Source organism: Sylvia atricapilla, chromosome 14, assembly GCF_009819655.1.
Source record: "Sylvia atricapilla isolate bSylAtr1 chromosome 14, bSylAtr1.pri, whole genome shotgun sequence".
Classification (NCBI taxonomy): domain Eukaryota; kingdom Metazoa; phylum Chordata; class Aves; order Passeriformes; family Sylviidae; genus Sylvia; species Sylvia atricapilla.
In genome coordinates, this window is record NC_089153.1 from 14,767,892 (window position 1) to 14,795,269 (window position 27,378).

Consider the following 27,378-nt stretch of genomic DNA (forward strand, 5'->3'; position numbering starts at 1 on the left):
CACACAGAGAGAGAGAGAGAGCGAGAGAGGCGAAAGAAAGAAGAAAGTGAAATAATTAAAAAAAAAAAAAAGTAAGTGAAAGGGAAAAGTAGAAGAGAAGAAAAAAAAATAAAGGAAAAGGCAAGGAGAAGAGGATAAAGGACAAGGAAGGGAAAAGGAGAAAGGGGAAGGAGAAAAAAAAGGTGGAAAGGAGAAGGGGAAAGGAGAAAGAGAAAAGGGGAAAGAGGAAAGAGAAAAGGGGAAAGAGAGAGAATAAGAAAATTAGAGAGAAAACAGGAGAGCGGAGAGAAAACAGAAGAGAATAAAAAGGGGGGAAGAGACAACAAACGAGAGGAGACAAAGAGCATAAAAAAAGAATAAGTGAAACAAATACAGGCGAAAAAGAAAAGCGAAAAGAGAGGTGCAATGAGGGAGGCGGGGGGGAAGAGGAGGAGAAAGAAAAAAAGGAAAGAGAGAAAGACAACAGAAGGGGCAGGAAGGGGGGTCCCCGCAGCGCCCCCGGGCAGGAGCCGCGGCGCGTCCCGAGCGCTCGGGGGTGACACGGCGGAGGCGCCGCTGTCCCGCCCGGGGTCCCTGCCCCAGAGCCGGGCCATGGACCATTGGCAGAGCCCAGCCCCCGATGGAGCCCCGATGGAGCCCCGATGGAGCCCCGATTCACGGCCCCGATTCACGGCCCCGACAATGGAGCTCTGAGGGCGGCCGGGGGGAGCCGCCGCTCCGCACAGCCGGGATGCAGAGCCCAGCGCGCTCCTAAATTAGCTTTACCATAAATCTTTTAGGCTCTTAAATAAATAAGTAAATAACACTGCTCCCTTTTGCCCTCTTTTCTTTTTTTTTCTTTCTCTCTCTCTCTTTTTTTTTTTTTTTTTTTTTTTTTTTTAAGCATGTAACTCTTCATCAGCCTCGAGCCCTCGGACTTCCCTGACAGCAGCTAACAGGAGACCCGTTGAGTGTGAATTTTAAGGGTTTTGGTTGGGTTGGTTGTTTGGGGTCTTTTTTTTTTTTTTCATTATTATTCTTTTTCCTCTCTCAGCAGCAACTTGCTACTTTCAAACTTTGCGCAAGGCTTTGGGTCGGTTTGCTTCCCTGCTTTCAAACGACGCGATGATTTTAATCCAAAGGGATGGTTTCTGGAGAAGGCCAGAGCAAACTGGGCCGGGGAGGCAGCTCGGCCGGGCGGTTTACAGCAGTTCAGAAGAAGGTTTTGTAAACAAACACAGCTCAGAGGTAGAAAAGCAAATACAGTGGGTGAAATTTGGCCTCCTCCAAAGGCGATGGCACGGCTCAATGGGGCCAGTATTTTCACATCCACACACAGCTTGTCCTCCAGCTAACACAAAACCAACAGAGACGCAGGTAATGGAGAAAACAGCTCCCAAACTGCATTATTATTATTATTACTACTATTATTATTATTGTTGTTGTTGAAGCAATTTGATGCTGTCAGGCAACTAAAATACAAGTAATGACTGGGTACAGGGAGCAAACACCCTGACAAGGTTTTCTGGCTAACAGAGACCTCCTGCCACTGCAATTTGCCCCAAGCACAGGGCAGCATCGTAGCCCCTAAGCTGGGCCAGAAGGGTCACAGCCCCCCTTGGTGCTGATCAGGGCTCCTGCTCAGCAAAACCTCAGAGAAACCACAGACACAAAGGTTTAGCTTTCTGCTGTCCAGATATTTCACTTGTAAAGCCTGGGGGAAAGGGTGGAAAATAAAAGAGAACTAGACAAGGTTGCAAGATTGGGCCATGTGGGGCAAATAAGACAATAAATTCCCCAAAAATCAGTGTCAGTGATCCTTTGGCCACCTCCACAGGCCGTGATTCCAGCGAGGCTGGGCTGAGTGTGGCTCTTTCCCAGCACACACAGGCAGAGCACTGAGCCTCTGCACCTGCAGCTCTGCCACGCCACACACAGGCTCACCTGAGTGACAGGAAGAGAAGCTGCTCCCAGGAGGAAGAGATGCACACTCTTATTAAAAAGAGCAGAAATTCAAGTCCCTCTGCTTGGTTTGAACCTCTTCCATTTATTTCCCACCCCAGCTAACTGCTCAAACACAGCACCCACCTGATGCTGCTGGGGAAAGAGCCAAACCCTGAACCCCAGCAGAGCTCACCCCATGAACAACCTCACCGAGGTAAGAAAGGGCTCCCAAAGCAAACCCAGGCCTGAATGTGGACCAAGGTGAGGAGAAAAATCAGTCAAGAACTGCCAAAACTGTGGGCCAGATGCTGCCAACGCTTCCAGGGCCAACACAGGGAGCTCCTGCAGAGGCGGTCATCCCACTGCTGCTCAGGTCTCTGCTAAGGGCTGAGCTAGGTGAGCTCTGGCCTCCACTGGCAAATGCTTTGGGGACCTTCTCAAAGCCAAGGAAGACCCCTCCAGACACGGAGAGCTGCTGTGTGACAGTTTTTGACATTGGAGCCATACCCCATCTACCTTCGTCCCTTCCTTCCTCCAGAAACGGGAGCATCAGATTTAAAAAAAAAAAAAAAAAAAAAGAAAATCAAAGGGAAAACATTAATAAATAATAATCAAGATCATCTGCAGTTTTAATGATAAGCTATTTAATGAATTATAAAGTACCTATAACTCAAAGTATGAGACTGTACATTGTCAAAACTGGCATTAAAGTGTATGGAGATAATTAGGCAATAATGACCTCCACAGAGGGCTTTTCCTGGGAATTAATGACCAGTCGGGAGGAGCTGATGGCTCAAGGCACAAGCAAGGGCCATTAACCCCAGCTGGTCATTAATACTCAGGAAATGCCCAGCTCCGAGGCCGTTACTGTGAGTATATGACAAAATAAAGGGGCAGCTATTATGAATGTCTGAATTTGTGGGCTGATGGGAAAGGTGATACTCCGGTCCATCCCATAGCCCTGGTACTCCTGCAGCTGGGAATGCTCAGGAGGGCACCCCTAACACAAACACTGGACACCTGACACCAGGTCTGGGGGCTCTGCCAGCAAAACTAGAGCCTGTGAGGCATCTTTGCTGCCACAGAGAGTTAAAAAAACCCACAAAACCAGAGGTTTTGTTTCAACTCAATTTTTAAATATTACATCTTTGTGCTACTAGCAGCTCCACAGCCCAGGTCTCAGGCTCATCTATCTAAGTGGCATGTCATGTAACAGAAGACATACTTTTGGGATCATCACAGCCAAATTCAGCCCAAGAAACAGCCCTGAGCACTACTGGGAGCAGGACCCCAGGGACAGAACAGCCTCATTTCATCCCAAACCCACGGACACCTCTTCCCAAACTTTCCACGACTTTAGGGGGAACTGGAGGAAAAGGACTGTCACCTTCTACCGGGGCAAAACAAAAGGCGATGCCCAGCTGATCTCCTGGGCAGGACTTGCATCCTTCCTGCCACACACGGCACTGCAGCACCGGGCGGGAGCCTCGACACAGAGAGAGCCAGACCCCAAATCTCTCCCGTCCCCAGGAGGGAGAGGAGGAATTTGGGGAGCCAGTCCCCTGGGAGCGATGCCCCGATTGCCGTCCCCGGTGTAAACAGAGAGAGGAATTAGCTCGGGCTGCTTTGCTGGGTGATGAAGCCCAGCTGCCCGCTGCTTGTGCTGGGTGTCCCCTGTCCCCTCCCCGACAGCCACCGAGGAATGGGGGATTTGTACCTCTGAAAGCTCGACATCAACATCTCCATTTTCCCCCGGCTGCAGAGGGAAGGGAGGAGGTGTCCATCCCCCGGCACAGCGCCCACCCCGCTGCAATTATCCAGCCTTGTTCTAAATAAACCCGCAGGGCAGAGAAGGGACTTGATTTCCCACCGCAGCCCCTCTGGTCATTTATTTACCCCAGTGCCATATTCCTGCGCTTTGAACACGCATCGGTTGTGCCCGGGGGTGACAACCCCGGAGCATTTTTGCCCTGTAGGATCACAGCAGATGCAAATTTTTCACCTCGGCAAACAAATCCATGCTGGTTGTAAATATTTCCAAGCGATTCTCTGCAGCGATGGGCGCTAATCACGCTGTTGGGGAGGAACGCGGCAGCGATGCTTGTTGGCAAAATAAAGGATCTCTAAGTTTCTTACGATCTGGGAAGGAACCCAGAGCAGCTCAGCCACAGCGTTTCTCCTCAACTGTTTGCAATCGATCAGAAGGTTAAAAAAAAAAAAAATTAAAAAAAAAAAAAATTGTCCCACTGGCAATGTGGAGTTCCCAACAATTGCACGTTAAAAGCCGCTATTGCTCAGCAAAGGAAAATCACCACATCAGGAAAATTAGCGCTTGTTAGTACATGTAATATTCAGAATCACGAGGAGAATAAAAGCAGCAATGCAGAAACTGTTATCAGCAGAGGGAAAATTATTCAAGTATGCATTTGAGTAATTCTGCATTTTAATTTAACCCTTTGAAACATTAATCAAACCATGGCTAATTATAGGAATTAAGGAATTAAACGATGGAATCTTCTAAAAGATATTATTTAAAAGGCAGTTTATACAATTACTTGTATAGATGTTTGCTTTAAAGAGGGAAACATTTCTACTGTAATGAAAAGGGTCTTAGAAAATTAAATTAACAAGAGGGGACCAGGCTGATATGAAACTAAATTAGCATCAAATGCAAATTACAGGGTACTTAATGGTAGAAACAGGTGCAGAGCAGGTCCCTAAATGAGATAAATGAATAAAACATCCCTCTGCACAAATGTGGAAGCTGACACAAAGTCAATGATATGAATAATTCAGCAGCCTCAACACTGCTGTTGAGGTCAGCTTTCCTTGACCTTTGAAACAGGAAGTAAAATTCTGTCCAAATTTGAGTGACTGGAAATGCAGCAGTTATTTGGTTGGGGGGGGGGGGGTATGGTGGAAATAAAATTAAATTAAAAAGAAGCCAAACTGAAAATCCAGATTAAAAAAAAAAAGAGAGAGAGAAAACAAACAAAAACAAAGCCACCAAAAATACAAATTGTATTGTAAGTATGCATGTGAAAATGTATATAACATATATTAGAGATTTGAGGTCACAGTATGATCTAAACATGTTCAGAACTAAATGGTTTCATCTTTAAAAAAATAATTTAGTTGTGCTAAAGGGGATATTAATAGAGTCAAAGCCGTTGTATCCCAGGCATTAAAGAAATCAAATCATTTATAAGTAGCTGCTTAAAGTTCAGTGATCAGTCATGTTCTTTGCAATAAACTTTTTTTAAAAGAAACAGAAGGAATTTCTTTTCTGACTTTTTAACTAAGCTACCAATTGCATTTCAAACATTGAGAAGTCACAATTTAAACTATAAACCAACCTAACAATAGTGTGCAGAAACGCAATGTGCAGGAGTGTGAGAGTACCTTGAAAGTAGAGAATATACATGTAAATGTACCTCATATTGATATCTTAAAATGTAAATAAAACCTGGAAACAAATCCTTGTATCCCAAAGAATGAATACTTCTCTCTTAAAGAGACAGAAATATGAAGCAGCCGCCTTAAAGCCAATGGAGTATCTCCAGATTTACATCCTTATAACTAAATGAAGACGATTTCTGTGCCTTTCCCTATGACAAAATACTCAGCTAAAAGCGTAGCTCATGTAACTTCTGACTACATGTATCGTCCTAATTTTAAATTGAATTTGGCACTTAAACAGATTAAGAAAATATGACAAATAATTATTTTTTCCAAACTGGAAGAAAGGAAGAACATCACCCCTGCAGCTTGTCTTCTAGGGCAACAAAAGATGCTAAGATAAGTTATCTCTGCTCTTCCCTTTCTTGCATTAATCTCTCTTTACCTGCTTACCTGTCATCTGCAGGGCTTGTGTCTGTTATAGTTATTTGGATTGACTTGTATTAATTAATTTTATTTCCTCTGTTTTAGGCAGGGGGAGCCAGGAATGGGACTGCAAGGGTGCACCTCTGCCTCCAGAAACTTTGGTGAGGAGTTCAGGCCAGCCCCAGCAGCAGCCACCCTGGAGATGCATATTAATGAGATAAACAAAATAAAAACCCAGCCCTGATAAATCCTAATCCCCCGTGGCCCAGGCAGCAGGGGCAGTTTGGGGGCTGAGCTGGGGCTCTGCTCAGCTCAGGGGTTTCTGTGCAAAGTGGCTCCCTCCAAACGCCGGCTCTGAGAACCCAGCTGGTTCTCATTTCCAAACAACCAGTTTCTCTATCCCCAAGTGCTAAAGAAAATAATCCCAGCAATCCATGACTACACGCTTTCACAGGGACAGCAGTGAGAATTTGATTGTAGAGATAATTAAAGTCATTCCTGAAACTTGCAAGGAAAAGAAGCTGGGGGAAGAGGAGGGGGCCAACGGGGACAACGATGCTCGTGTTTAGCTCGTGTTTAAATTGAGCTAAGCTTGGAGAAAGGGGGACACACGCACTACTTTTGGGGAATTTGTTTTCCTGAAAATTCTGCCTTCTTCACCCTAACAGTTACAATTTGCAAAGAAAATGTAATAGACTGTGGCAAGGAGGAAGATTAGGATGAGGTTTGGAGCCTGGCTGTTCCTAATTTGGCAAGAGTATCCAGAGGGAAATGCTTTCACATTCTGGTAAACTTGAATAAAATTACGTACAGCCACTTCGATTAGAAGGGTTTAAAGGGAAATGATACCATAAAAGCAATAAACCCCACTGCTATCTGCTTCAAACACTGAAAACATCTTTTTAAAATTAATGTTTCCTGCAGCCCTGCCATGAGTTAGGTCTGAAATAATTTTAATATTAACAACACTCGGGAGCAGGTCAATCTAGAGCCAATCACACGACTGCATTAGTCTTCTACATCTTTCCAAATGTCCTCTGCATCTTTCCAAAACAGTGGGGTAATTTACACCACTCCAGCTGGTGTAAATCAGCAGGGTGTCCCTGGCATCAGGAGAGATGGGAAGCACTAGCCTCACTGAAAAATAATCACAATGATGATGATTAAAAGGAAGAAAAAAAAAAAAAAAGCCACACCAAAACCTAAACAACAAAAAATAAAAGCTTGCTCCCAGCAAAGCTAAATTGTAGAACCCCCGTGTCACACGTCTGCTCTGACCCTCGTCATCCTGAAATGGGTGTGAAATTCAGAGATGGAGAGAAAGAGTTTAAAGCACTTGTAATCTCTCCGTCTGCACTATCTGCCTTGAGCAGGAAGGAGGGATCCGCTCAATGAGAGCTATTCAGGGCCTCTCAATTAACCTGATTAGTTCAGCACGCTGCTCTCATGAATGACACCTTATCTTGGAAATGAAGGAAGAAAAAAAAAAAAAACTTCCTTCCTTCTGGAGATACAGGCAGCCCCTAAAGGCAGTGCTGCAGCACCCACGGGCCAGCTCCCCATCATCACCCCAGGGAGCTGCTTTTGGGGTGGCAGGGCCAGGCAGCCCAGGTGGCCCAGGCAGAGAGGGAATCCCCCTCTTTGAGGCCCATCCAGGCACATGATGGGATTTGGTGGCAGGGGGATCCCTCCCGGGGGCAGCCGCAGGTACTGGGGACGCTGCGGAGTGTCGGAGTCTGGAACTTGTTTCATAGGTGACAGATTAATGAGCAATAACTGGGTTACCATGGCAAAAAGCATTCCCAAAATTCTCTTTTGTTTCCCCGAGAATAGTCTCCCTATTTTTTTTTTTCTTTCCCCCCCTCCAAATCATGCCACTCTGCAATAACACAAATATTAACTAACAGCGGGTTATTCTTTCAAGTGCGGATGTCAACAAGGCTGATTGTTACAGACAAACTCCAAGGATTAATCAGGGAGAAGAGGTATCTCAATTACAATTAGAATGCTGAAAACTCAAATTTATGAATGGCCAGCCAACTTTGAAGACATTTATTAGGGAAATTCCGATGACTTCGAAAGTATTAATGTCCTAATGAAACATTAGGGCATGATGTATTAATGCTCTTGTAATTTCTGACAAATTGAGTTACCATTGTCACAGCAGGGCAATCCTTCAGGAAAAAAAAAAAAGGAAAGTTCCTCTCTCCTGCCACGTGGTACACGACAGATGACAATTTATGTACACATAATGGGGTTCAGCAAGAAGTTTTCCTCCTACACCACAGTACTGTTTATTCCATTTTTCAGAATGCCAGAGCCATTATGGAGCTCACTGTGCTTTAAAAAAAAAAAGCCCAGGGATTGTCTTGCCTAAACAGCTCCATAGGGCAGAGACTCTCCCATTGTGCATCCCTCACTCAGCAGCCTCAGAGTGCAGCAGGGCCCAGTAACACCATAGAGCCATGCTAGCAAAAAGAAAGACCCAGAGACAAGAAAAAAAAAGCTTTACAGATCTGCTTTTAGCACATAAACCCCAGCATGACAAACAGATTCTGCCTCAGATCACAGAAAACTCCAGGGCACTCATTTGTAACACAGCTGAATTTCCTCCTTTTTCTTTAAAAAAGGGTAAATCCTGATCGAAGCTGCAGGTCCTTTCCTTCCCTTTCCTGTAAAACCCCCTAAAAGATATTCCAGGGTGTAGACTCCCCTCTGCAGCCAAATCCCAGCTCGTGCAGGACTGTGCCAGAGATGTGGAGGCACCTGGAACAGCTGGGAGAAGAAGCCACCATCAAATCTTAATAGCTCTGAGTGTGGCTAATTTTATACTTCTTTCAGAGCAAAGAACTTTATAATGAATACAGAATACATTTCTCCTCTCCTTGTGTCATCTTTCTACAAAATTTGAACTAGGTAAAGTGGTTTTTAACATCCACTTATCAAAGTGACTTAACATCTGGGAAGTCAGCCAATGGTTATGTAGTGATGCAGATGCCAAAAAATCCAACTGAGGGATTATATTGAGGGAGTTTACAGAGGAGACCGGACTCAACTGGGTGGAAGCTGATGGTTGTCCTGGTCAGGAGAGCCTGGGAGTCTCTCTGCAAAACTGTGGATAAAAACTAAGGAGAAGTATTGTGGTTTAAACAGCTTGTTTTTAACCCACTGTAGACAGTGGGTGTATCCTGCACCAGTAACTTTTTCCAAAGGCAGATTTTGGAATCAACAGATGAACAGTTTGTCAAAGTCCAAAAGCAGATGAACAGAAAAGGATTTTTTGCCTCTGACAGTCATTGAGACAACACTAAGAGGAAGATTATTTTTTGATTGCTAAATACTCACATTGGAATGTTAAGTCTTTCTAACATTTAGGTATATAATATTAATCGGTTCCAGGGTCAAAATCATGTCACTCGAGGATGTCTTTTCTTTTTTTTAATTAATCTTTGAAAAACATGACCTAAACATTCAGCTAATTGAATTATGTGTTTAGCTGACTGTTTGCAACTCTGATTAGAAAGTCAAGGTGAGAGTAGCACTAGGAAAACCCAAGAATCAAGCAAGCCTATATGACCCTGGCATTGTAGCATCACCTCTTTTTTTCTTTTTTTTTTTTTTTTGGTAGCACCATTTTTCATCTCTTTTTAGCCCAGCATGGTGCTGGAAGAATTAAAGAAAACAATGAAAGAACAACTGAGTGTACAGGGGTAGGATTTACTGGCATTTACTTTTAATTCTATGGTCCTTTGCTCTGTGGCTTATCAGCCCTATGTCAGCCCTTTTTCCTCCTTTATATTTCATGAGGGGACCCACATGCTGGTACTGAGAGACAGAGCCCAAGTGTCTGTAAGCTTTTTGTCAGGTAAAAAAGAGAAGAAAAAGGAAAGGAACAAGAGGAAAAGCAAAGCTAAGAGGCATCTATTAGATGTCACTAGGCTTTTGTATTCATGTCAATGATTCAGGATTAGAGTATTTGAAATAATCTTATTGAGAGAACTCAAAAGCCCCACAGAGGGAAAGCCTGCTCGGTAGCATATGGCAGAGCAGCAGACAATATCTTATTAAGGATGTGTTAGCTAACACCATTACTTTTTATATTACATTACTGAACTCTGGTGCCTCAGCCCGTTAGCTAGACGCCGTAGTTGTGGAATGCCAGATCAGGCAAGTTGTGACAAACCCAAAAAGATTTGGCCAGGCCTCCTGGCATGGCAGGCAAGGGGGGTTGCAGCGGGATGCTGCTCCCTCAGCCCTCCCCAGAGCCCTGGGAAGGGGAAATGATGTCCCCAAAGGGAGGGGACAGCACCCGGTGCCCTCGCTCCCACTGCTTCAGGTCACCTCCTGTCTGGGAAAAACACGGGGTACAGAGGGCAGCTGCTGCTCCAGCCCCAACAAAAAAATCCCAAACTATTGCCAGACTCCGCTTCTTGTCAGATGAAGGGAATTTAATTTTGTTATAGTGAATGCTGTTAGTCTAAAAATCTTTCTTTGGTCTTGGACAAAAGCTTGTAATTGGAGAAATAGCTCTTTTTAAAGTTATCTTCATCTGCCTACACCTTTAGAGGCAGCAAGAAACCAAAGACAAAACAGCACTGTTCATGGCATTTCAATGATTGCTCTGAAAGGCTCTATATCTGGGTCACCTTACTACAGTCCAGTATATCATTTCACTGATTTGATATAAAGCCTTTTAATAACTAATTTCATATCATTCGCATATTAACAGCGACAGAAAATTTGTATTCACATTTCCATTTCCAGATACCTGTTTTTAAAAAGCAGGTAGGAATAAATTATTCCTTCCACTTTAAAAAGAAAAAGAACCTCTAAAATACTGTCCCTAGCAAAAAAAAAGTAAACACCCAGTTGATACAGTAATATATTCTGATCACAAACTACCTATGCAAAGTTGCTAATGTGACACACTGGGAACTTTGTATGGGTTTTCTGTACTTTTCCAGAACGTTACAGAAAAAATATCACGATGTTACAGGGAAGGAGGAAAATTCATACCAACATTTCCCACTACTACTACAGAGACCTGATGCCTCCCGAGGACAGTGTAAAAACCATTTCTAGAAACTTAGTCACGATTTGCACAGTAACCTACAAGTGCTTCTTACTCTCTTTTAACTTTATTAGTTAGATGTTGTATTAAAATTAAATACTTCCAGCAGGCAGAAGTGCCTGTGAATTTAACATAGTTATTTTAATAAGTGTGGCAAATTACTTATAAGAATACATTTTGGCGGCTGGAACATGCAAACGTTTATGAAAATTCACATGAAGGAAACTACTCACACACCTCAGCTCCTGCAGGATAAAGCTTGGGTTGTGTTTTTATCCAGTAAACACTGGGGCAGAGCCGAGATACATTTTTCATGTTCAGAAGAATTTTAGCTAATCTGCATTAAAACTGAGGATGATCTTTGCAAATACATTTCCCCATTGCTCTTATTCATGTATGCATTCCCACTGCGACAGCAAATATGGAAATAAATCAGGTGTTAAGATGGAAGAGGAAATTTATCCACTCCAGAACCTATGTGTGTATATATATGCATATGAGAAAAAGACAGGGGATTTTTCCTCCCCCCAAAAAAATCCCCACTCTTGAGAGAGAAGAGCTGCCACTGAGCTGCATGGAGCCAGGAGCCCACTGTGCCCAGCACATCCTCCCTGCTGCAGGACAGGCTTTGAAGAAGGAGTTCATATTAAGAAATCAATAGGTATGAAGAGCACACTTGAAGTTTTGTGACCAAAAAAAAAAAAAAAAACACAAAGGGATGGATCACCCTGCCAGGCCCTGGGCTCCTACTGGGACCAGAGCATTCAGAGCTTTTCTGGTGCTGCAGGAGGTCACTGCACCAAACTTTTTAAAGCACCTCCAACCTCAGATACCCAAGTCCTGCCACCAGAACAGAGCAGCAGAGTGATCCATGGGGTCTCAGCTAGATTCCTTTGCACAAATAAAATCCACAGCATCTTCAGGATGGACTTTGAGGAGTAAAAAAAAAAAAAAACCAATTCTATCTCCTAAAACTGTTAACCCTTGCTGACAGGAGATTTTTCAGGAACAGCCCAAGGGACTTGCTGACATGGACACACTGACCTTGGGGCAGCAGCTCCAGCACATCCCATGTGTGCACACAAGTCACAGCTGGCCAAACCCATGGCTATGGGTGAGCACTAACAGTCAAATGCCAAAACTAGCAATTTTGTCTTCAGTTCCTCCCATCCCCAGGACATTCAACACAAACCTTTTTAGTCTCCTTGGAAAAAATCTCAACTTTTACTCTGCACCAGGAGAACCAGTTCTCTGGAATGAGATTGTCTCCCTGCTTAGAAATTACTGAGCATTCAGCACCATGAGCCTGCTTTGCAATAGAAGCCTCTGCTGCATCACCAGTGACATTAAATAGTAATAATCAAGCATAAGATCACAGTTAACTAAAGCCCCAAACACTAGCTGTGGATCCAAAAGGCATCACTGAGAGAAGCAAGTAACTATTAGAGCAGTGTGAAATGTTTGCAATGAAACCCAAAACCACATAAGACTTGCCTGGTTTGGGATTTAATAACAAACTGAAAACTCAGAACAGGTTTGCTGAGAAACTCACAAACCTTCTGAGTGAAGCTCAGACCAAATTAAGGTTGTGCATAACACTTCTGAGAACATACAAAAATTCTTATACTTGGAGGCAGAGAGAAGAGAAATCAAACAAACAATAAGCAGAAGCTGGTTTGACCCTGACCAAGTTCACTCAGCCCCAAGAGCAAAGTAAAGGAATTTATAAGCAGAAGTGATATGTGCCAACCCCAGCAGGCTGAAACCAAGAGATTTTTGCAAGAATCCTTGCAAAGCTACCCCCAGCTCTAGTGATTTCATCACCAGAATGAAGACTGCCACCACATGCATGAGGAGCACTCGTAGAGGGACAAGCATGCGAGCCTGAATCTCAGTGTGAGAAGCATCTCCTGATCAGAGCCTCCCATTTATCTCACAACAGCTCAAAATGCCTTTGGTTGCCTAAGTCATGTGGGAAATGTTCTGGGTAATGCTTCTCAGCTGCATCAATCACAAGCAAATCCTGGAGGACGTGTGTTTGGGTCCCTCCCCTCTCAGCAGTGTGTGGGTTCACAGGCTCCCGGAGCTCGCATGAAGTGCTCCAGGCCAACTTCTGTCTCTGAACACCCTGCTCAGAGCCCCACAGCCAGAAAAGACAGCCTGGGAGACATCTCTGTGCACTGCTGGGGGTAGCTCTGGCACCCAGCTTCTGCTCCTCTGACTCCTCCCTGATGGATCAGTAACACCCATCTAGCTCTGGAAGGGGCACAGCAATGAGGGTGGGGGGAGCTTTCCAGCACAAAATTCCAGATAACAGCCAAATATTCACACCCAGGGGCGCTTTGCAGCTAGGATGTCTATCAGAGTGCTCCATGCCTGCCCTCCTGTTCCTTCTGTGGGGAAAACCCACCCAAGGGCGCAGCAGTGATGGGACCCCCAGGCTCCCACAGCCCATCCCGGGTGTGACAAGAGGGGAGCAGGACACTGGCACAATCAGCTTTGCCTGGCTTGACCCACTCAGGTTCTGGTACTGACACGGGCACGGGGACAAGGATAGGACAGCCAGGGACTGTCCTGCCAAGGGGCCACTGCCAGAGCACCTGGCATCTGCTGCCACTTTGCTGTGACACCAGTGCTGTGATGAGCCCACGTCCCTGTAGGCTGGCAGGGATCAGCTGCAGCCCTGGCCTCATCCCCTGCACCAAAGCATCCTTCAGCAGCTCCCTCTCAGCAAAACCCACCTTGTCCCCTTGCCAGAACGTCTCCTGCAGGGCAGGTTCTCTCCTTCCCCCTCTCTCCAGACACGGAAAGCTACTGCAAAATGCATTATTTGCCACATCTACCTAAGCAGTGCGTTAGTGGGGAGGATGCAGGCAGTGTGATACAGTCCTCCCAGTCACTTTTCCACCTGCCTGGTATTTAGGATGAAAAGATGATCAGGCCTGTAAAATACAATCCACTACATGATGACTTGTAAAGCAGTAAAACAGAGGTAATGAGTTTTTCATGTCACTGCACAGTGAAATCCTACCCACAAACATAAAACTTTCCAGGTTACAAGCTGAAAGATTTCAAACCCATCTGTAGGTGAGTTGGCTGGGGGTGTGCTGGGACAGGTTATAGAGAGCCCAGATGAGCATCTTGCACATGTTGAAAGCACAGAGGCCTTTCAGACACTGGTAGCAGGTCATGCATTAAAATGTACTTTGGTGCCATCTGATATCAAGGCACAGAAAATATTACAGCCTCTAATCCACGAGTCCCCACCCTGCCCCATCAACAAGAGCTGTGATGGCACTGGAAAGGCACAAATCACCTCCTTGCTCCCAAACTGCATCCAAAATGCCACATGAGGACCTTCATTATTACCAGAGCAGGGCCACAAGAAGCCCTGGCCATCCCCTGTCCCCAAAGGTCACACAGTCCCTCCCAGAGGAGCTCCAGCATGAAGCCCTTTGACTTCTGCCTCACCTAAAGGTTATCAATCCAAAAGACAGTGGCCAGATTCTCACTACAGGTCCTGCCTCTGCTGGTAAATATTGGCAAAGCCAATCCCAGGTCACTGTCATCAGCTTGTTCAAGTTCTCTGGGAAGAAGCAAAATTTAGGATGAGTGAGAAACTGCCTGTTCTCAGCCCTTTTTCCATGCAATGTCTCAAGCAGGATATATATGATATATATTGTTTATGTATTTTCTGTCACTATATTTGGGATTGCAGTGGTTATTTCCTATTTTATCAGTCAGTAGGACTCCTATTGACTGGATGCAGCCATAAAAGGTAAAGGAGCCCCAGCAGGCACTGGTAACACCATTAAATATTGGTCCTGACAATGGTAAATTGGGTTTAAAAGTTTGGAACAGAGTGCCAAGAGAGGAGCATTTTCCTGAACCAAGGAATAACACAAAGCCCCACTTTCTCCCCTATGTGACTTTTGTCATTATCATCTTTTCTGATTCTTACAAAGCAAACCTAATTAGGAAGCTCTCTCATTAGTCTTCCAGAAAAATTAGCACAGCTTATGCTAATTACTCCTGTAAAATTTAATAAACTCGTTGAAATGGGAATAGTCTAATGAGGTTTTATTTATTGAACTAAGATAACTGTAAGGAAAAAGGTTAGGACACCAGGATATCCAGAGTGGTAATAAAACTACAATTTATTCAATTTCTTCACAGGAATTTTATTGCAAACCTTTTAAATTCAAATATGAGTTACAATTTGAAAGTTAAATCAATCTAGAATTTAATTTAATAACAGGAAGTGCTCTGTGTTTTCTTTAAGTGTGATTACAATACAGCCCTGCCACTGCACTGGTAGGAGGAATCGTGCATTTGTATTGTGACAATAATATCCCTTTTAAAATGAGTTCCTGTTCATCAGATCTTCATCTCAACACATGTAACTGGATTAGCAATAAAATATACAGGCTGTGCTAAGAAGATGATACAGACACACACAGATTTCCAAGAAACTTCCTTGGGATGACTGCTCTGTAATCATAATAGATTTATTTTGTTCTCCAGAGAAAATTTAAATCACTCTTTTATATGAGTATAAATTTCTTTAGGTCCCTTTCACTACTGTATCTGCTGATACTATAAAAGAGCAAAGTATAAAACAATTTTATAAAGAATAAAGTCCAATCTTGTTTCAAATACAGCTACTTTCTTTCTTTCTTAAAGCCCACATTTTCATTAAAGAGAAATATACAATTGGATTTCACATACATCCAGGGTTTGAAGAAGAATACAACACATGCAACTTTGAAGTTGCCAAAGAGCTTTTTCTCCAAGTTCACCAAACCACCACAAAGCCAGAGCCTTCTCTATCCCAAGTCTCTCCAGCCTCATCAAAGAGAATTAATTAATCCCAAATAGTATTCCAACTTGTCAGAAGAGGATAACATTTCCATGTAAGTACATATGTCAAAAACCCCATGGATAGACTCTGTGTTAAACTCTGTGTTAGGTCAGAGTATGTGGATTCACAAGATTTGATGCAAGAGTTAGATTAAATCCATAGGCAAAGACTTGATCAGAGCATCAAGCATGTGGGAGTGCTTTAGCCCAAATGGCAAATGAATTCTCTAAGCTCAGCGCAAATAAAAATAACTAAATATGGCTTTGCATACCAATTGACATAACAGTTAAAAACTGTGTGCATGGAGAAGTGACAATGGAGCACAACCAAACACATGGCCTGACTTGTGCAGGCATTTTAATCACAGAACAATTTTAAAGGACTCGTTTTAAGGTAAAAAGGCTCCGTATACATCATTTCATCCTTTCCAAACCAAAGGGGACAAGAAAAATGAATAGGATAAATGTCACAAGAAACATCACTGAAGCCACTAACTGTATAAAGCACATACTTGCCTGGCCTAAATTGTTTGAACTAGCCCCAGCCAAGAAAAGGTTTTAAGTACCCTACTGGGACAGATGCGAAGCGGCAACAATAGAAGCCACACTAATGCAATCCAGGTAACACAATCCTGTTTCAAAAACACGGGGAGGGCTAATTACAGTACTGCTGAGTCAAATTTCTTATGCCATTGCAACCCACAGGAACAGGTCAAAATCAAGTGTTATTCAAACCACAGTCATATCAACCCTCTGTATCAAAGTCACAATTTAAAACCAAGTGAAGAACTTTAAAAGCTTAACCCATTCACGAGCCAAGTGTGATTCTGTGCGGGTGGCGAGGCAGGGTTTGTGTTATCAGCTTGGAATTGTGGTCAGCTTGCATTTTAAGAAGTTCAAAATTGCTAAGTTTTGCATCAATTTATATAAAAACTGAGGAATGGATCACTACTAAGAAGATAAAGTGGGGTTTTTTTTCCTGCACCTGTTTTCCTCATTTTGCAGGAAGCATGTAACAGACAGCATCTCTAGCTTTCAAAATTTAAAATGATTTGCAACTGGCAGTTTTGCATACTAGATAGTTAAACAAAATATTTCTGTAAACCTGCCATTAGCATCTTAACATCTCACTTTCCAGTACAATGAAAAATTCATGTGAATTTTGTAGCTTTCATGTTGCTCAAAATGCCACTCTAACACCATGTTTATAGTGCTCAGCTCTGCAGCACGCTTATAAAACACAGCTCTGTACAGGTTTCACTGGGGGGCTTCCCCCCACACACACTTCCTCTGGTGCTACTTGATGCTCAGAGAAGATGAAAATATGCCTAGTTAAAATAGATAGGGATATCTTCTGAGATTTTAAACATTCTCAGGGTTACTTATTACAGCTAATCAAAACATCTGCTGTAAGCATCCAATAAAAGGCACTTTCCTACCCAACCCATCCGAGAAGTGGGAGCTGAGATGAGCACAAGGCTCTGGACTGCTCTGCACTGGGGGCCCCAACACATCATACCCACCTCACCCTCTTTCATGAAATGGATGCTCTGGCATGGAAGATATGACAAACTTCATCCAGCAAACACAACTCAGACAGAAATGCAAGGAGAGGCACGTGGTCTGTGAGGGCACAGACCTCACCCCTGTGTGCTTGGGTGGCTCCCTTTGGGGTCCCTCTACTCACAGCTCAGTGCAGGGTGCTGCTCTCCCCAGCCCTGACAGACACTTCTGGTACTTGGTGGACATTTAACTCCTCTAGAGTAACACTGCACAATACCCTGGCTGTCCCACACGCCTTTGGAAAACACATTTGGACAATTCAAATGTAAAAATGGCTCTTTGGCTACCATTTTGCATAATTGGCAAGTGACAGAAACTACACATGGCTCAGAACAACAGGAATAGATGTATTGTACTACAATGATTTACTCAGTGATGTCAGATTAGCAATATGGATCTGTTTAAAAACACAATAATTAAGACAGGCAAAAATGAATTAATCAACTGACAATACAGTCAAAATAGTATTCCAACCAAAGAAAATAAGAGGAGGGAAAAAAACCTTACGTTGCAGATCTATTTTCTTAACTGTTTTTATGCATAAATAAAAGCCTTAAAATGTAGATGGATTGCATCCAACAGAACTACAGTAGCTAAGTGATAATGATTCAAACATTTTTCAAATAAAAGTTAAATATTTATAAGCACCCAACCACATTTCATAAATCACAAACTATTATTATTTTATTCCTGAAGCTTCCCTGGCATAGCATGTGAATTGAGTCACAGGAAGTCAGAAAGAAAAATCTCCTCTTTATGCACATGAATCAGTTACAAGAGCTGGAGCCCTCCACAGAGCAGGGCGCTCCAGTATCCCTACATTATCCCACATAAGGCCCTTCCAAGGCAATCACAACTGCAAAGCACAACTAATTCTGCATCAAAAAACCACAAAATTTCATCCCTATATCCTCCTAATTCTTCCCCATTAGCAACACAGGGCAGGTGTTTCATTATAATGAGGAGAGGGAGGAGGAAAAAAAAAAAAAATGGAAGGAAACAATAGCAGTCCTTACCTGTCAATTATCACTGGATCTGATGGAGTCTCATTTCTGTTGCCACAGCTTTTCTTGTCACAACAGCGGCTACAGAGCAAAAGCGAAAGGATTTAGTGCGACCATTACACTGTAAAATCATCATTACGAACACGGTGGGTTCAAATTGCCGGCTCGAGTTACCCTGCCGGCCCTGCCTGCAAATCAGTCAAATGTACTGGGTCACATATGGGTTAATTACGATGTTTAACTTCTTGCACAGCTGGTTAGCAACGGAAAATATAAAAAAAGAGAGGGGTTTTGCCCCCCTTTCACAAATAATAATTCAAGGAGAGCCCCGAAGAGCTGCCTGTGTGTAGCCTCTTTTCCGCGGGGTTTAACACTTGTCCCGCAGACTCTGGCACACAAAATAAGGCAGATTTTTTTCCCTGCTGAGCCTGGTTTTTACATTTGCTTAACGCTTGTGTTACACATCCACAAGATATTCCTGCTTCCACACAATTCCCAGCTACTGGCAAACCTCCCCCCCAAAAAAAAACCTCCGAGAGCACAATTATTCTCCCTGTAAGAAAGGCTGGTGTTAATGGGGGAGATGAAATGCAAGCAGCAGCAGCAGCTTTTTATGCTCGAGCGCGCCTGTTTCCCCAAGTTTTCCGAGCATGTTAATGATCACTAATGCCACAGAGAGCTCTGCTCTGGCTGCTGGTGCCCTGCATCAGGTCAGATACAAAGCAGGCATGTGAAATATAAGCTCCGTCTCCCAAAGCATTGCTCCATAGCTGACCTCGAGGCTGGGATTCTTTTTTTTGAGCTAAGGGGGCTCGTTGTTTCCTAATGAGAAGTTAAATGGTCGTGGGTTTTGATGATTCCTTGCCAAGGGTTGTTTTCCATAAGGACGTGTAAATATATTGCAGGTGAGTTGGTGGGTGAGGTACAGGTTGCTGCTCCAGGTGGGAATATCTCCTGGTGCCTCTGGAGCTGTGGCTGGGAGCTGCCCTGCTCTTCCCACCAGCCCATCTAAACCCACAACACCAAATCACAGCCACAAAGGGCAGCAGAGCCTTTAGATTTCACCCACCCACTCGCCCCAGGATGGAAACCCCCATCTCACAAGGAAAGAACCTGTTTGTTGATGTCCCTAAACAGAAAATCTCCCACTGAAGCCAAGGCTTCAAGAAAAAAAAAAATAAATAAAGATGCTCCTGACTTTACCAGGTCCTCCTTGGTCCCCAAGGACCTTCTGGACACAGCCTGGGCAGCTGCAGGGCTTCAGGGACCCCACCCCATGGTGGCATCAAGTGCCAGACAGTGAGGACCACCCCAGCTGCTCTCCCTGGCCAGACCTGAGCACATCTCCCTGTTCCATAAACTTTCTGGTCAACCTCAACCACACACAACCAAATCTTTGGAAACCACTAAGTTTGTTCCCAGTGGCATCCTGGGGACCTGCATCTCGCCTGTATTTCAGCAGCTGTCAGGGGGGACCACTGCTCACTCTCCCTCTCAGATGAACTATTTTCCTTTCCCCAGAAGGTGGAAGAACATCAGGGCAGGAAGAAGCCCTCAGAAGTGCCACGCTATATAAATAGCCTTGTTGGGAGTATGACAAAGGTTCTCTTGTGTTGCTGAACAATAGAGTGAATAATATACAGTTACCCACCAAGATTAGCAATAAAGCAACTAACCACACTAAAGATAACAAAAAAAGGGGCCTTTTACAAAAACAGCCTGTTTAAACATGGCTTAAAAAAAATAATAATTTTGTTTTCAAAGAGAGGAAAATACATAATTCTTTTCACCGCAAAAAGGCTTCAAGGCAACTATTCAGGGCTGAAACTTTTCACAGTTAACACATGTGCGGTATCTTCATTTCGGTGGAAGTTACATTGTTTGGGATTGCCAAAAAAAACTGCTTAATTTTACAGCACAATACCACAATTGATCCACCAGAAAATGCCAGAGCCTTGGCACCCTGAAAGCATTAAAATTTAGGAAGGAATAAAATATGCTGTAGGTAAATAGTCACAGGGACATTCGGGGGCTTTTTTGCCTATAAAAGGATTTGTCATTGGAGTGCAGCTAGAATGTGTGGGGTGAGAAAATTTACCCACAAACAAGGCAATAAAAACTGCTAATCATTTTTAAATGATTAAAATGTAATTAGAAACAGAGTTGGCACAAGTTAAGACAATGCAGTTCTTGTGACTGAAGCGAATCAGGGCTAGTCCTGACATTCTCCCAGCAGACTGGAGGGACAGAAATTGCCACACTTACTCAGGCAAGCAAAGGTTCCCAGGCTCCCAGCACGAGATGGGCAAATGCCCCCATCCACACACCACCAGGCTCAGAGGTTGGCACCTTCCTGGGGCATTAATCCAAGGGGAGAGGCAGCCACAGAGGCCTGGGGACAGGGACACCTCGGTCTCACCTCCTGCCACAAGTGGGATGGAGTCAGGCACTGCCCAGTGGGGACAACCCAGCTTTGAGAGCAAGGGAAACACTTCACTGCCCCTCAGGTGGCCCCTCAATTTGAGGTACCTTCCCAAAAGTGTACCCCAGCAGTCCCAAGTGATAGTAGGAGACCTCACTCCTTAACCACCATCTGAGGGTGATGTGGAGGGGCTGCACGGCTGGCACATCCCAACATCTGGTGGCTCCCTGGCATGAAAGGAGGCCCTGAATCTTCCTTCATGATCTAGAGAATTACATTTTAAAATCTAGTTCTCCTTTTGTGTTTTTTACCCCCCACAACAGCAGAATTGGAGGCCTCTTCACTCTAGTCTTGCTATGCAAAGAATTAAAACATCATGCAGATCTTGAGTTTCAGACCTGGTTAAAAGTGCTTTTAATTCAATTTCCCTCAAAAGCTTTGGCTTTTAGTGCCTACTTAGCACTTGGAAATAAGTTCCTAAATATTCAGCACCCTTTCTCCTTTCCCTGAAAGAATTTTAAAATTCCCAGGAGCTTCTCCAAACCACTCAGAAACCCTCCAGCTCCCAGCAAGGCTCTGTGCAGGAGCAGGGAATGCCAGCTCCTTGCAGCCAGGAGGACGAGGACTTGTCTTTGCTGCTCTTCCATGACACCTCTCCCCAGGTGGGGCCAGGAGCCACGGCTGGGACACAATGCCACGTTGGCCAACAGGAAAAGCATACTAAAACTGATTTTATTTTTTTTTTTTTGTGTGTGTGTGTGAGGTTTGCTTGTTTTTAAAACAAGTAGTCCTCGGTTGTAATGCAGCTCCTGTGCCCCATCTCTGAGCATCCTGCTGTTGTTGTCATCCTCATGGCTCACTCACCCATCCCTATCCTGCTCCTCCCCAGGCCACCACCACCACCCCCAGCTTTTACTGCTGCCTTTCTCCTCACCCCAGCTCTGGGGACCTGCTGCCCTGCTGCCTTCCTGCTCCCCATCATCATCCTCCTCCTCTTCCCTTCCGTGTGCCCGAGGATCTCTGTCTATAGGACAAGGATTCTTCCTCACCCCCATGTCTGTCACCCCCATATCTGTCACCCCAGACTCTCTCTGGCTGTCCCCACCCTGGAGTGGCATCCACAGTGTCCCCTGTGCAGGAGCCCTGCTTTGTGTATCCCGGGGACAAAGAACAATGAGGAATTAGGGGCCCGTGGCCAGCGCCAAGGCAACTTTGGCTGCCAGGACCCAACGAGTCGCCAGAGAGGAGGGGTGGGAGGTTCTGCACAAGGTCCCAGTGAGGTGGGATCCCTCCCACCAGTGATGCCATGGGGACAGCCCCAAACAGGCACCTCACCCTGGAGCTTGGAGGTGCAGGACCCCTTTGCCAAAACAGCTGTAAGGTCTTATTATATTGTCACAGACAAAACCCATATTTTACTCCAACCTCATTCTCAGAAGTCACTGGACCATTTTAGCTGAAACTTTCCAAAGAAAGTCAGCCTGAGGCTGACACCCTGCAAAGGATATTTCAGCCAGAACAGTTTAAGTTTGGCAAAGCTGTAAGCCACTGAAGGTTTCATAATGGAAATTGTTGAGGCAATATTAACTATAGATGTCCCTCCCCACGCTGCCTACAATACTAATAAATTCCACTGAGGTTGTGAATTCTCCCCAGCTATTAACATTTTCACCAGCAGTGTAGATTTTTATATCTGACAAAACACAATGAAATCCTTTGAAATAAACAGCTACCTGAAGCAAACCTCAGCTTCGCTCTCCTACCACTGCCTGGACTCTCTTATACATTTGAATTCTTTGTCTCCTCCGTGCCTTAGCTGTAGTACACTATAAATACCCAGCTTTGTCACATAAATGCAAAGTTTTATTGTGCAGTTAGCCTTGATAGAAAGCACTGCTGAAAGTTGTTTAGAAATTAAATATCTAAAACAAGCTATTTTAAAATACAGAGCCCTCACTATTTCATGTCTGAAATGAAGAAATTTCATCTTAGAGAGAGCAAGCTGTCTTTCACACCATATGGCTAATGGTAGTGCATAGCAATTAGCTGGGCTGATTAATGGGGAACAGACTCTAATTTTATGCTTATAATTGAGGCTGCATTTGCACCCCTGGTGCAAATTCAGCACATCCCAACTTCCACTTACAACAGGCAAGAAATCAAGAGAAACAGAATGGTGTGGAGAGAGAATTTTTTCCCCTCCTAGACCCCTAAAGAGCATCAGATTTGCAATTTAAAAGCGTGTTAGCAGCACAATAGATGACAGATTTGTGCAATAGGGTCAAGCGGCCCGGTAAACAAACAGCACCCTCTTACACACTCACGGGCAGCAAAGGAAATGGGGAATGTCTAATATGAGCTGTAAGAAATTTGAATATGTCTCCCTTACCCCATCAGGAACACAACATTTGCCTACTACAGTCAGTTTGGGGTTTTTTCTACCCCTCCACCTTATGGCCATGAAACACAAGGCAAGGACAAGCAGTAAATAAATAGGGGGAGGAAAATAAAGTTTCTGAGCCAGTGAACTTTAAGAACAAAGAAAGTGCAAAGTGCTTTAATAAAGGGAATGACTGCGCATCTCTCCACATTCCCAGAACAGAAATAATTTTGTCTCAGTCAAAGTATATTGAATGGCTATAAATCTGTGATGTGGGCATTTGGTCTTCTGGTTAAAACTCAGCCCACTCTAAAAAGTTTTAATTTACTTCTTTATATTTCTGAAGTATCTATAAGGAAATAAATTCATAAAGTAGTTGATTCTGGCTCAGTGAGTTATTCCTACCACCAAACCTTGCTGATTAAGGATCAGGAAGACACATCACCCAGGACTTATAGCAGATTCAGACCCTGACACTGCAGGCACTTGAGCATGTGCTTAATTTTACTCATGTGCCCAGTCCCACTGTTTTACCAGTCTGTTATAGGAGAAAAGTAAAAAGCACTTTAGTCTTATCAGGTCAGGGGCCTCCTTTAATATTTCCATGAATTGTTCCTAGCTAGGTATCCAGTGCGAAAGTCGTGCTAATTGGGCCAATGAATTTTAGGACAATTACAGGTTGTCAACATGACTGGGATTCCCTTTGGAAAGGCAGAAGTAGCCTGGAGTCCTCAGCCAGGCAACAAGGTTCCCAATGGCAGCAGAGGCTCAAGGCACCTCTTGGAGCTGCTGATTGTTCTGGAGCTGCAAACCAATGTCTTTGGTTTCCTGGAAAAAGCCAAACCCACTGAAGGAAGCAGCTGAGAAAAGCACGACGTGAAAACTAAAATCCCCCCAAAATCCTGCTGCAAGGAAGAATTTGAGGGGAGGGCTGTGCAGGGTTTCACCCAAGCTGGCAGAGCAAGGAGAGCAACTCCTCTGCCTTCATCACGGGGTGCTACCCCCTAGCAGGGTTTTAGCAGGAGGAGCTGTCAGGGGAGGACAAAACATGCAGATCCCAAGAATTTATAAAAAAAAAAAATTAAAAAAAACCATCAACCAACAGAGAAGTTTCCATCTGAGTATTTTGTCAAAGACTCTCCCCTGCCAGGAAAGCCTCATCCAAGTTTATTCTTTTAGAAGTGGGTACTAGTTTTTACCCTCAAGTTACTCCTTTTTAGTAAATGTGTTTTGTAAAAGTTACAACGCATGCAATGGCATTTTTACAGTCTTAAAACAACTGATTGTAACAATGAGCTTATGCAAGAACGCCTCGTCTTCCACCAGGGAATTATTTTCTGCCATCGAATAACATGTAACAAATGATTTTTTCAGACATGCAAAAAACACCCACTAACTTTAATGAGACTGAGAGGTCAAGCTCTCTGAGGTGGCGAAGAGGTCTGTGGTAAAAAGGAAGTAGAGAAGGCTTCACCTACTTCAAGCAGCCAGAAGAGAGAAGGAAGCAGCTGCAGAAGTTTTGGGGGAGAAGATATTTGACTGAATTAAAGTCACCAACCTCAGACAGGGGTTGAGAGAGCACTGGGCAGAGCCAAATCTGCATGGGGAATTTTAAAGAAAATCAAGAAGACAACGTCTTTAAAACAGAGAAGTTTCAGCTGCTCTGCTCCAGCCGAGTGCAAACTCTGCCTGAGCAGCAACCAGGACAAAAGAACCTCCTGACCTCACTCCTTAATGCACCTCCAGAAAAAAAAAAAAAACTGAAACAAAAAATACTATTTTGTCATTTTGCCGAGGAGTTTTTGTTGGGAATTGGGGACAGAGACGTTTATTGCTACAAGACTATAATAGATTGTTAATTTCGGTGAGGAGACCTTTTGTGGGCTACAGTGTCTAAATGAAAACCAGCAGCGTTCTGTTAAGAATAACTCTTTATAAATAATTGAAAACTAGTGTGACGACTGAGACCTTGCTGCTAATTACACACACTGAACTGTGTTATTTTGGGATTGTTTAATGCAAGAAAGATAAATTTCAGTCCGAAAATAGCTGTAGGTTCAACCTAGATTTTGGGAGACAGATTCATCTTCTCATCACTAATTAACTGGAAGAGGGGTATTTCTTACCTGCACATTATTTCATGCGTGAGCAGAACTCGGCACATTTCTGGGTTCTTGTCTTGGCCTTCATATACTATCGCCTAGAAATAAAACACATTTTTAGTTGTACATAAAGTTGAGTTTGGAGAAAATCAAAACACGCCACGGTAAGCAAAGGCTCAGTGAGTTACAAACCACAGCTCAAGCTAAAGAGACCCGGCATCTCCACCAAACCTGCTCCAAGACCTGCAGTTGTAAAACAACACAAGCTGAGTACAGCTAAATTCCCTCCTCTCTGTTGCACATCTCTCCAGCGGTGTGTAGGATGAGTTTTTTTAGTAGTCAAGACAACCACAATTTTCTTTTCAATTCAGAATAAAATATAAATCTAATAGCATTAAAAGGAAGGGAGGGGGGAAAGAAAGAAAGAAAAAATAAAGCCAGCAAGGCTTGGTATACTTTGGGTCCTATTCATTAAAAAAAAAAAAAAAAAAAAAAAAAAAAAAAGAAAAGAGAGAGCTCATGCATTTTTAATTACAAAAGCTGCACAGCCCAGGCATTTTCCTGGTAGCTCCTGAGAAAACGCCTGGGCCTGATTCTTCCCTTGAACCTCCTGATCCAGCGCTTTCCAGAGAGCACCTCCGGAGTTACAGGGATATAAATAAGTGAGGAGAAGGCCCTACCAGAGCAGAGGAGACCAAAACAAACAGAGGATCAACCGGCTTGAGAAATTTGACTCTGAGACAGCACAGGGAGAATCCTTTAAGCTAAAACTGTGGAAAGGCAGTGCGTTCACATTTCAAGAGGAGTCTACGTTCGCTCCCACCAGCAGCACCAGCAGCGAGGGATCGGCGTTACACACGAGCTGGGTTAGTGCTCACAGCCCCTGTGGGACAGGATTTCCATCTCAGCCCCACAGAGTCATGTTTTCCAGCCACCCCTGCTCCCAGGAACCAGCCCCCCAGCAGCAAAACAAGAGTGGATTTTCTTTTGCAACAGCAGCCTTTGCTGGCACTGAGGTTTCTAAATCTCACTCCAGAGCTGGGATTGGAGCCCCAGCCTTGGAGGGATGACCACCCCTGCATCTGAGCATCAGCGCTACCCTTGAGCTTGGTGTGACCTTTTCAGCCTCTAAAACACAGAGTTCAAAACGAGAAATCAGGGGGAAAAGACTCAGCAGGTAAAATGACATCTGAGATGGGTCTCCCTAGAGCTAACGATAAAATAGAGACTGAAATTTAAGAAGTGTGCTCTATGGATGAAACACATTTTAAGAAATGAGATCAATTTGAAATGGAAGCATGGAAAATACTGACAGAGAAGTAAGTTACCATAATATAGAATGAGCTGCTTTTCCAGTCCTTACAAATGTAACCCACGAAGGGTAAGAGGTGTGGTACTTCCAGACAGGGCACAAATCCCAAGACACACAAATCTGAAGAAGCATGCACTGACTCTTACACGATTTAAATGGCAACATGCAATATTAATATTATGCATTAGAAAATTACTTAATAATTCCATAAATAATATCAGAAATGGGCCTGTGTTACCTCTGGTAGTTTTAATTTTTTAACTTCAATTTTGCTCTGGGCCTTCCCCTAAAATCTGAGAGCCCTGAAGCTGGAGTTTTATAGCTGATGAAACAGAGGCTGCTATTAATTGCCATTAATGGGCCCAGAGTCTCACCTGGCTTCTGCCCCCTCATTTCCACCAGCGAGACACAACAACTGTGAACCCAGCACTGGGATAAAGGGGATGCACAGAAAGTCTCCCCAGCACAGCCACCAGCAACCCCCTGTCCCAGCTGGCACCCCCACCTTGAGCTACTTCCACATCAGTGCTCAAGAAAGATACAGATGGTTTGCTAGAAGCTTTGGAAAATGGAATTACAGGTATTGCAGCAGGAGGTGGGTCAAATTCAGAAGAGCCTCATGCCCAGCATTAAAAGGGAAGATAGGGAGAAGCTTCTTCCAGGCAAAGCCAGAGAACTGAAGTAACTGGCTGACACCTGGTGGGGTCAGTCAGCGGGGACATTGCAAAGACTCCAGAAAACCCCAGATCAGGTTCCACCTGGCAGTGAGACAGGCCAGGCAAGGAGGAAGCTCATGGCATTTGCTGGACTTCATCAAGAGTTAAAAAATATTCTTTCTCTGAGAATGCAGAGCAGGATGGGAAGGAGCAGATCTGCTTCTGAGGCCTTTAAGTGGGGACAAACACCTCCAGCCCCA

The 27,378-nt window shown here is 44.1% G+C and overlaps 1 protein-coding gene across 6 annotated transcripts in view; it reads right to left on the reverse strand.

The window, feature by feature from the left end:
- Window positions 1-27,378, reverse strand: part of EBF1 (EBF transcription factor 1) — a 265,338-nt gene that overhangs the window by 228,024 nt on the left and 9,936 nt on the right. For all 6 annotated transcript variants that reach the window (XM_066329262.1, XM_066329261.1, XM_066329260.1 and 3 more), the window contains exons 5-6: window positions 25,175-25,248; window positions 18,259-18,327 (exon numbers count right to left, since the gene is read on the reverse strand). In XM_066329262.1, the coding sequence (XP_066185359.1) occupies window positions 18,259-18,327; window positions 25,175-25,248 (143 nt within the window). The remainder of the gene's footprint in view (window positions 1-18,258; window positions 18,328-25,174; window positions 25,249-27,378) is intronic.